The sequence below is a fragment of the Oryzias latipes genome, chromosome 16 (assembly GCF_053564925.1).
Source record: "Oryzias latipes strain Hd-rR chromosome 16, Olatipes_Hd-rR_3.1".
Classification (NCBI taxonomy): domain Eukaryota; kingdom Metazoa; phylum Chordata; class Actinopteri; order Beloniformes; family Adrianichthyidae; genus Oryzias; species Oryzias latipes.
The window spans coordinates 26,175,787-26,186,489 of record NC_136252.1 but is presented as its reverse complement, the minus strand read 5'-3'; the positions used below and the strand labels follow the sequence as shown (position 1 = coordinate 26,186,489).

The 10,703-nt window shown below is 37.0% G+C and overlaps 1 protein-coding gene across 1 annotated transcript; it reads left to right on the top strand.

Moving 5' to 3' along the window:
* Nucleotides 1–3,230: 3,230 nt before the first annotated feature.
* On the top strand, nucleotides 3,231–10,686 carry LOC105355990 (uncharacterized). Its single transcript, XM_011485626.4, has 9 exons — nucleotides 3,231–3,413; nucleotides 4,530–4,599; nucleotides 5,462–5,704; nucleotides 7,936–7,985; nucleotides 8,081–8,176; nucleotides 8,404–8,560; nucleotides 8,697–8,764; nucleotides 8,976–9,077; nucleotides 9,587–10,686. Exons 2-9 carry the CDS (start codon nucleotides 4,569–4,571, stop codon nucleotides 9,836–9,838), a joined length of 999 nt encoding a protein of 332 aa, XP_011483928.1. The 5' UTR covers nucleotides 3,231–3,413; nucleotides 4,530–4,568; the 3' UTR covers nucleotides 9,839–10,686.
* The last annotated feature ends 17 nt before the right edge of the window (nucleotides 10,687–10,703 follow it).

The window sequence follows — 10,703 nt, the reverse complement described above, 5'->3', positions numbered from 1 at the left end:
TCTTTGCACAAGAATATATTAGTAATTTTAATGTTTTTGCTTAAGAAACAAATGTGTACATTTTTATAAAGAGATACTGTACATATCCAAGAAATATACTCAGATATACCAACTTTTTTTCTTATTTCATATTAAATGATTTTGTTGACAAGAATGGGGAACTCCTAAATAGGAGTCAAAAGCTTTCAGAAAGGAAGATCAGCAAAGTTAAGCTTCAAACCACTATCTTAGTTCAGATATGCAAATTCATGTCTTTTCCAACATACAGTAGCTGATGCTGGGTGTGTGGTTCTCTAACCCACCCAAAGCATTCAGTAAAGACTAAAGAGAAAAAAAATGAAAGTTTATTTTCAAGGGTTTTCAGTTGTGGGCCTCACACAGTGCAGCAGTGTTGATATGCTGTTGCTTTAGTGAACAGGAACATCAACTCTGATTACATGATGGGAAAAACTTACTTGATTACAACAGCATCTTTATTACCAATCACATTTAGTTAAGGTTTTTTTAATTAGCTAAAATGAAAACAAATAGATTTTATATATTTCTCTTTTTTTAATGTTTTTTTTCTAACTTAGTCATTTCAAACAAAAACACATTTTTACCTAAACATTTCTTCATTAAACCCATAAATCATCACAATGTCTTTAAATATGTATAAGAGACACATTTTAATTTAAGAGAAATGGTTGGTGGTTATTCTGACTTAAAGGTGCGTTTTGGCAATGGTGATGTCTGACTTTATCACAAATATGAACCTTTCCTTAGAAAAATAACCATTACATAATAACAGTGTTAAATTATTAAAATTAGCAGCAGATTTCTACTATCTGAAAGCATAATCTGAAAAAATTCAGACATCTTTACCTTCGCTGAAGTAACTTTTTTAGCAAATAAAAATGCTTAATTAGACAGCAAGAAGACAGACCAGAGACTAAATGTAAACATTCTTGTGATGATGTTCAGGTGTGAAGGGAAAAGCAAAATATAGGGAGATAAAAAAAAAAAAAAAAAAACGTTATAACTATTTTCAAATTTTGGTTTTTACATCCAATTTCACTTTCAAAATTTCTGCTGCAGTTTCCAGCAGAGATGCGATGAATCACCCAGCGGCATGCAGAGATAAACAGATTGTTGATGAAACCAAACCGAGCACATTTCTAAATGGATTAAAACTCAACGTAAATGGATAGTTTTAAAGTAGTCAGATTACATTTGATTACAATCAATGTGACCTGATTCAATTGTTACATTGTTACATACAAACAAAACATGAGTTGAACTTAAATGGGGCAAAAATAAATAAATAAATTCATCAATGTAATATTTTTTTCTCTACCTCCTTTTCCAGAACAGTTAACATTTTTTAACAAATACTGCAGTAATCAGAATTCTATTCTTCCTTCGTCTCACCTAAAAGTTCATTGGCCCACCTGTATCACACAATCCTTTCTGTCTTCCAACAGCTTGATTGTCCTTTAACACCTATTATATGCACACCATTGTTAATCAGTGTTTTTTGAGACTGAAAGCCTGTGAGAATTGACATCAGTTGCTGGTAAAAGGATCTGTTATTGTTTAAGGGACTCTATGTTCCTCTGTTCCTCCCACAGAGCATTAAACACCTTTTTTTCTAGGTAATCTTTGTTGGTCAGTTGGTTCTGAGGAGGGCAATCATGGTTTTAAGTGTTCTCTTATTGTAGCTTGTCTGTTTGCTGGTAGACTGAGAGTCACAACTGTTTATAAGTGGGTTATTACTGGAAGTCAGAGGTGTCAAAATCATAGAAAGAAACGTTTTTTTCCTTATAAATCATTATCTTGACCAAGCTTATATTATTAAATAAGTTTAATTCAATTTAAAGAACACTTTTCTCACTCTAAATAATCAATCAATCAAACTTTAATTATAAAAAAGAGCTTCTCATACTTGTGCAACTCGAAGCACTCTAGAATTAAAAATAGAATCAGACAATAAATAAATCAATAAAAACAGATAAACCCAGTCTACCCTTTACCCACCCCCTCCTTCCATTTAAATTTTCAGGCAGTGACCCCACTATCAATGAATACTTATAAAAGTAAATTCTAAAGGAAACTTAAGGCTTGGCTCTGCTGTGAGGAAACAGTATTTTAGGAATCTATTCATACCAGGAGCCAGCTCGGCCACAGGAACATCGCCACAGTGCCCACTCAGACCGGGACTGCATTGGGGTCCACCCCACAGTTGTGAGGCTGCAAAGTCGGCCCCCAACCTCCCCGAAAAGGGCGACAACCGTAGCAACGACCCCAGACAGAACCGGCAACCCCTGGCACAAAGGATCCCCAAAAGGAAACACTGCGGCATAAAACCTTAAAAAGATGTTAAAATGTTATACATAATATGTACATAGGAACATATAGTAAATGAAAAATAACTTCAAATAAATACACAAAATAAAATTACAAAGAGATGTATATATAAAACACAAATTTCATTTTAATAACACATTTTGACATATGAACAGAGAGCAAACAGGGTTCAAAATGTGTTTTACTATTAAAATGTTGTGTCTATTTAGTGTCTATTCATTTCAAATGTATGTCTGTGCAACCTAAACTATGACCAATTTCCTAAAATCTGACCAAAGAAAAGAAAATAAATTTCCATCTTTCTCATATTTATTGCAACACACCTGCAACTTACGCAGCTCTAGTGTCAGAAGAGAGGAACCCTGTTACCTGAACCGTTCAAGTTGCTTTTGTGTTGGACCCAAAGTTTCTACGTTCTTTAGGTCACAAAGAGGTATTTGTCATGTGTGAGAGCTTTATGGGTTGGAGAGAAAGGAGGCTCTGATTTCACATTTTGTTCAACAGAAACCAGAAGGCGCCCTATACCGCCACATGGCTCTAAAATACACTCACAAATGCTTAATCCTCTAAGTTATTTTTGTAAATCTTTAATCAATAGTTATGTTTTGTATCTGCTTTCATGCTAAATTAACCCAGCAAAATAGGAATAAGATTTTTTAATGGCAGGTTACTTGCAAACGTAAATCATTAATTTGTCGTGCTTCATTTATAAATGGGATTTGATAGAACTGATTTGTTTTTGACTTGCATCACAACTTGGTACTCATGATGGAGAGATTAAAAGGCCCAATAGTTTTCATGCATTGTGGTAAACCTGAATGAGCCAATATCTTTTTATTTCTGGATCCATTACCACATCATCTTCAGACCCACCCAGAAGCAGCAGGGCTCTATGGTCACCTCCTCTCCCTCAGCTGTGGGGGAGAGTTTCCACTTGTTACGTCGCAGTGTTGTCAGCAGGAAGTAAAAGGGGAGGCGACGGAGAAAGCAACAGAAAAAAGCAAGCAGAGAGAAAGATCATTCACTTTATCCACGGCGGACAAAATCCCAGGTGCAGTGTACCACAGGTGAGTGGAATTTGTTGGCTTCAAGTTAAGAAGTTAAGAGATTATTTTAGTTAATTAAAGTAATTTTATGACCAAGAAGTAAAAGTGAAGCAGGTCAAAAACAAAGATGCTACTTTTTGCATATCTGTTTTTTGCTTTAAAGGTCTGCCTCAAAGACGAATGAATCCTTTTAAACATTTCAACATTATTTTACTTTAAAATTTGATGATGTTTCTCCTGCAGCAACATTGATTTTTCCATCTTAGATACTAGGATACTTAGAGTGCTTGTCTAATGATTCTGACAACAAAAACAGTCAAAAAGTTCAACTTTACAGCAAGAAAAGAAAAAGCATTTTTTTAAATAAGGTCTTTGCAACAGAAAAAAAATGTTGTGCACTTTGTACCAATCTCTAAAATCCAAACTTGTCTTTTTCTGATTCAAAGTCAGAAGTAATGTTTTTTTTTAAAGTTAAAATCCAAATTACACCTTTGTAACTCAGTTTCCAAGGTGTCGTACCCAAAGGAGGTTATAATAGGATCCAGGGGAGAAAGGAAAAAACAAGTCTTAGCACTTAGCAGCTCTCCCACGAGGACTAATCAAAGGAACAAACACTTTTTAATTGTGTTCACCGTCAAACCGTCTCAATGAATATGAGATAACTGAGTCACCACACTTAACTGTTTTTAACAAGAACAACATTTTGGATTCAGTGGGCTTTTCTTCTATCTCCCGTTTCACTTTGTGGAAAATTATTGGGTTAGAAGTTGGTCCTTTCCGCATCCACGTATTTGTTCTCAAAAGCTGGGATGGAACAATTATGAGATCAGTTTCATCAGAACAATTAGAGGATTGTACAAAGTCCAGACCACAGATCAAAAGAACTGCCCAGGTGGGTCACAATGAAAGAGCACGACTCTTATTCAGCACACCATTACCATGGGTAAACACCCTGGATTGCGCCACACTGTCATCCTTCATAAAGACCCTTTGTCATCACATAAATTGAGCTTGAGGCTTAGTTTATTCCATCTGTTTGTTAGTTTATCCTATCTGAAATTCATTGGGTGTTAAAAGAAACATGTTTATACGTTTTGTTTTGTAAGAATTAATTTAATGTTTGTGGTACTTTTGCAGACTGGACAAATAACTGCCTCCTCTTCCCCCTGTAAGATCATGGCTGTGATTAATTTAATGAGGGGTACAGGTAAAAAAAGCACTTCTTTCTTTATAATTACAACATATTTTATAATATGTAGGGCTCTGAATAGCATTTTCATTTATCCATATAATGCTCTATCAAGATAATTTGATTATTCATAGAGACAATAAAAATGTTTATTTTCTTTGGGTGTTTTTTGTGTGCAGCCAGTAAAGTATTTCTGAATATTTTAACTTGATTGTGGCAATGAAAGAAATATGAAAAGATGAGTCCACTCTGAATTATTCATTTAAAGTAATCAATTATTCAAGTTTAACCTGCAAGTACCTGAAGTATGTGCTCCAAACTTTAGGTCATTATATTCATTCATCGATATTGACATTGAGATTGACATTCGTAAAATTTCACAACAGTAGTTAGTTCAGTCAACAAAGTCTTAACTTAAATGTTTGAAATTGCCGAACCGTAAAGCCAAAGCACATGCTGAATAAGAGGTTTGAAATATCAGCAGTCTAATCCACTCAACAGCATTGAATTGGTGTTTGTTTACTCAAAATAATATACCCCTTTAAACCATCAAGCCCTGTATAGAGCATTAACAGTTGTCAGTAACACAATGAATCAACAGTTGATGCAGTTGTCTTGAAATTAACCCAAAAAAATCTGAATTCTTCATCATAAGTTCCAAACAGCCTGCAGGGAGTGTTACAGGTGCAGCTTGTTCTCAGTACAGAAAGAAGCATAGATAGGAAAACATTTACAGTTTATCAGTTCTGGCAAGCAAAGCTCTTGGGGCTTCATTAAAAGCATGTGTTAATAATTTGTACACGTTCGGGCTTCCTGAAAAGCAAAAGAACACAGTTTTTAATGGTCATTTTCTTGTTCCTCTTCCCCGAATGCTGTGCAGGTTTTCTCTACTTGCTTCTACTGGGACTCCTTCTGCCTCCATCCCTAGTATCTGGACAGAACTCCACTGTGACACCCATGACTTGGTCCCAAAGTACCTCTGCAACCCAACTCTCTTCCAGCTCCAGCACTGGAGCTACCGTCCAATCATCTTCTGTTACCACATCAGCGACTTCACAAAACACAGCCATGTCTGAAAGTTCCTCAATGTACGCCAGCAGTTCTGCTTCTACTGCCACTGGAGGTACTGTAAAGACCACTACCAACAAAATGTCCTCAAACACAGGATATCAGAGCCCCCAAATTTTCCCAGTCACCTCTGAAAACATCTCATCCGTGAACCCTGTTTCAACAACGGCCGACCCTGGAGGCTTACTGTCCATCAGAACTCTACCTTCCGCAAGCACTTCTGGAGAATCAGAATCCTACCACACTCAGTCTTACACAGTCACCTCAGAGATGGTTTTGTCCAGAACCACTCTTTCCTCCACAGTTCCCTTGGAAACTTCACAATCCCACATCCCTCCCTCCCCCACAGGCACCACCAGAAGTTCCTTTTTCGGGAGTTCTCCTGAAGCCAATTCTGAAAGCCTTTCCCCCACAGGCATCACCAGAGCCTTGTCCACTCACATCCCACTCTTAACTGCAGTCACATCTGAAAGCTCATCCACCCATTTCATCCCTTCTACCTCAAGCAACACAGGATTCTCAGTTTCCCAGAGTTACCCATCTCTAGCAACCACCTCTCAAAGCTTTCCATCCGAAAGTACCTTGTCTTCCACAGCACCCCAAACCACATTTTTTGACACCTCTGAAGGCTCAGCCTCCTTGAGTGGCCAGTTTTATGTCACCACGACTGAAAATATTTCACCCAAGAGCCCCCTTACTTCTATGGGTGTCATCCGAGACTCATCATCCCACATCACTCTGTCTTCCACAGTCTCATCTGATGGTTCAGCATCCCGAACCTCCCCTTTGTCCACAGACACCATGCAAGGCTCAACATTCCACAGCACCCAGCCTCTTGCAACTACTGAAAGCATTTCATCCAAACGCATCTTTACTTTTACTGACAGCAGCCCTTCTCTTATATCTGAAGCTTTACAAACCCACAAAACCCTTTCAACCAAAGTAAACTTTGGAAGCTCTGAATCCCACACGCCCCATTTATTCACAACCACCTCTGGAACCTCTACACGTCCAACTGATGTTACTGACATGATTGTGGGGTCAGTACTCCATATGACCCAGCCTCTTTCAACCACCAAAAGCAACCTTTCTGCCACAGGCAACTCCGCAGGGTCAATACCTCCTACCACCCTCTCTTTGACCAGAACGTCCAAAGGCTTAACGTCTGACACCCTCTATTCTTCAAGTATCACTCAACCCCCTCAATTACAAAGCATGTCGATCCTCACAACCTCTCCTCAAGCCTTTTCACCTAAAAATACCCAGTCTTTTACAGCTGCTTCTAGGGGTTCAGCATCTCACAGCACGCTTTCCTCCACCAGCACCTCCGGAGGCTCAACACCTCACAGCCCCCAGTCTCTCACAGCCACCTCCGGAGGCTCCACATTTACTACCATCCAGTCTTTCACAACCATCACTGAAGGCATGGTATCCAACAGCACCTACCTCTGTCAAGCATAGGATATTCTGGCATCAACTGAAACAGGGTGCTGCATAGTATGCTTCCTCTACCTTTGGCTGGCTGGTGTTTCTTGCCTTTCTTTAGATTCCTGTGGTAGACATAAGAGTTTAAGAGCAGTTATTATAGAATTAAATTCACCAATCAGACAGGTTTTGGACAAATAAATCTACAGTGGAATTAAATCCAACATTCTAAACACAATACTTATTTGCAGAATTACTAGAAATCTTTTGACACAAAAATCTATACATAAATGAAATTTTAAGTAGACAAGAAACTGTAAGTGTTGCAGCAAAATCTGCAGGGATGACAGACTGTACCCCTTAAAACCCAGAGTCTGGTTTTCCAGATAAACTATACCCTACTACTGCTCATAACCCAGATCAAGGTTATCAGCAGTGCCAAATAGAATCTGAAAGACCAGAATAAGTAAGTTTACATGCAGAACTCCAGCCATTTATGACTGGAGTGCAATTTTAAATTCAACAACAGAACAGAACTCATTGATAAAGGTTTCCTTTTTTCTGTAGGAGGGTTTTTCAACACAAGTTAGTCTAATATTTGAATTCCATTCTCCTCCATGACTTCAGACTCTGGCTTCTTCACTTCACTGATGTCCTTCTCTGCTGGTGTCCCTTCTGACACAATAAAAGCTTTGCAGTTTGATTAAGATCTGCAAAACATACAGCAATGAATTATTGTGACAGTCATGGTCATTTCAGTTCATGATCTGACGAAAATACAGCCATGTATTATTATGACTGTCATGGTCATTTCAGTTCATGATCTGACGCTAAAAATCTTTATTTTTTATTTTTTTATAGGTAGCACAAACACAAATGGGACTTCTGTGAAGAATTCTTCATCAGACATGGCAAGTCTACTTTAATTATATTAGTGTGCTGGTTTCTGTCACACCTTGTTCTTGTTACTTTTTGCCTATACTGATCTTTACATGCTCATACACAGCTATATTGCCCCTCATTCACCTGCTCTTACTCGGAATGCTACGCAAAGTACTCCAGTGAGAACGCCACTTCATGCTCTTCTGAGTACAACTGCCAGGTAATGAGAAAATCTACTCAAAACCAAGGCAAAGCGTTGATATGTTTTAATAACAATGTAGGGTAACTGATTTTTAAAATACAACTAAGCCCATGTTTAGTAATTGACACTTATCTCACACTGCTAAACCCCATCAGTAGCAGAATTATCAATGTTCCTGAAGAAATCTTACTGATTAATAGAAGCGGAGAGAGTCAATGACAGAAACTGGTGTTTTATTTTGTCAGCTATTGAGGACAGCATACATGCAGTACAATGTCAGCTGCAGCTCTTCTTGTGCAATGAGCTGTGTCAACAGCTCTGACACCAACTGCTCTGAGAAATGCTGCAATTCCACCGGATGTCTCAATGACACTTTTGCATCCATGATGCCAGCAACCACAGGTAAAGAGCAGAAGAGCATTCAGCATTATTGACATTCTTCTTGTCTTTGCCGTGTTCTGAGGCACTATCAAGCAAGATCATACTTTTGTTAGCAAGCTTGCGGTTTTACAATGGAATTCTTTTTTATTTATGACAGCAAGCACTAAAACAACTACAAGAGCACCTCAACCCACCGCTGCGCCTACCATGACAACAACGAACAATGTAAGGACAAAAAAGTGGATTATCTATCAAAGTTGTGAAATGTTATTGCTTGATTGTTGCATTGTCATAAAGCTACAGAAAAGACTTTCTGTTTGTTATAGGTTTGTATTAATATATTTTGGACTTGAAAAGTGCTTCTAAAGGCATGACAATACCTAAAACTGCACAGACCTAATTGTTGCATCCTTGTCTTTTGTTTGCTGTATTCTAGGGAAACAAGTGTGAAATGGGAACATGTACAGGAGAAACCTGCTACTTAAGTTTTAAGAACAAAAACTTTGAAACATGCCCCACATCAAAGCCCAACTGTCAGGTGAGACATACAAAGAGTGGTCCTTTCCATTTTAGCTAAATAAAATATCAGTTTTCCAATATTATAACTGGCTATATATAACAATGTTTTCTCAGCATAATGTTATAAAAATAAGTTTAAAATTTGATGCGTAAGGATGTTTATTAATATATTAATAGTCATCACAAGCATATTATTTGAATAATTTTGTGTAATTTCTAAATAAAGGAAAGGAAAAATAAATTTAAATGATTCAGGAATTGGGAAACACTTGTAAAAACCTAGTTTGTGTAGATAAACTATTTAGTTTTATTATATTTTTGGACTTTTAACTGCAAATAAATACTTGCTGTATACATTTGGATGAGCAAATGGATGAAATACTAAAATTGTTTGACACGCTTGGAACAAATGTGCTTTTTTTATTTTTGGCTTTTTCCTTCTTGAGGTGAGGTGGCAAAGGCAGACAGGCATATAGACATAAAGGCATATATAACTTATAACTTTTCTTATAACTTTTTTTGTTACAGTTGAAAAAGGAGACGGTGAATTCTGCAGTACAGTGGACGGCGGGTTGTGCAAACTGCACCGGCTCCGCTGCCTGCACGGCTTCCACACAGCCTCCATGTTATCTGGAGTGCTGCATTGCCTCCAAGACCTCCTGCCTTATGCTAAATGGCACTCTCAATGTCCCCTCCTTTGCTATAAGAGGCCCTCACACACAACTGATCACTTACTTACTCTGCATGACCTCCTCTGCTGCACTGTTTTTCATTTTGTAGCTAACCTAGATGGTTACATAATTCCACATAAAATGCAAAACAAAAAAATTTGAAACTTTTTTCACCAATAATCACTTTAAAATGCATGTAACAATACAACAATAATCAGCTAAATTTGTCATTTCTGTTTCCTCAATGTCAATAGTTCTGTGTATTAATGTTTTCTGGATGTTATTTTTTTAATTCAAGAAAAATATTCATTTGATAATTCGTCACAGCAAAAACAACATGATCCATTCAGATTTGGATTACAAACATTATTTACCATAACAAATAAATTATATATTAATCCTATCTTTTATTCATGAATTTATGATCCAATATAACTGTTTTAGCACTCTTCTTACCAATTTTTTTTTATATGATTTGATTTGACTTTTATTTTGAAAGACAACACCTCTTTATATTATTCTTGAACATCAAAACTATGAAGACATAATGAGCAGGTAAGTCAGAGCACAGAGAGACCATCCTGTCTGCATCATAACTGTTTTAGAAATACAGTCTTTCTATTCTGTTTCCAAATTACTGTGAACAAACGCAGCTTTAATTTAACTCGCACTTTATGAGACACGAATGTTGAACTGTCACAGGAAGTTGTGAACATTTAAAATTACATTTCATCAGTGGAAACTTTATTCAGAATAGTGCAATTCAGTACGCTCAGCTACTCTTTGTCTTTTAATTTTGTGGATTGTTAATTGAATGTCTACACCATGTAGTTTCCAAAGTGTATTTCATGGTAAAACACTACAGTGTAAATGCTAGAAATTGTGTTATTCTACTCTATTTTTGTGAAATGTAAAAAATGCAAAATGTGTGCCTTAAAATAAAGCTTTCGTAATCTCTGTTGTGTTTTTTTATT

Coding starts and splice junctions, on each gene's coding strand:
- LOC105355990 (XM_011485626.4), top strand. CDS start 4,569: ATGGCTGTGATTAATTTAATGAGGGGTACAG. Junction 8,561..8,696: donor CATGATGCCAGCAACCACAG/GTAAAGAGCAGA, acceptor TATTTATGACAG/CAAGCACTAAAACAACTACA. Junction 9,078..9,586: donor CATCAAAGCCCAACTGTCAG/GTGAGACATACA, acceptor TTTTTGTTACAG/TTGAAAAAGGAGACGGTGAA.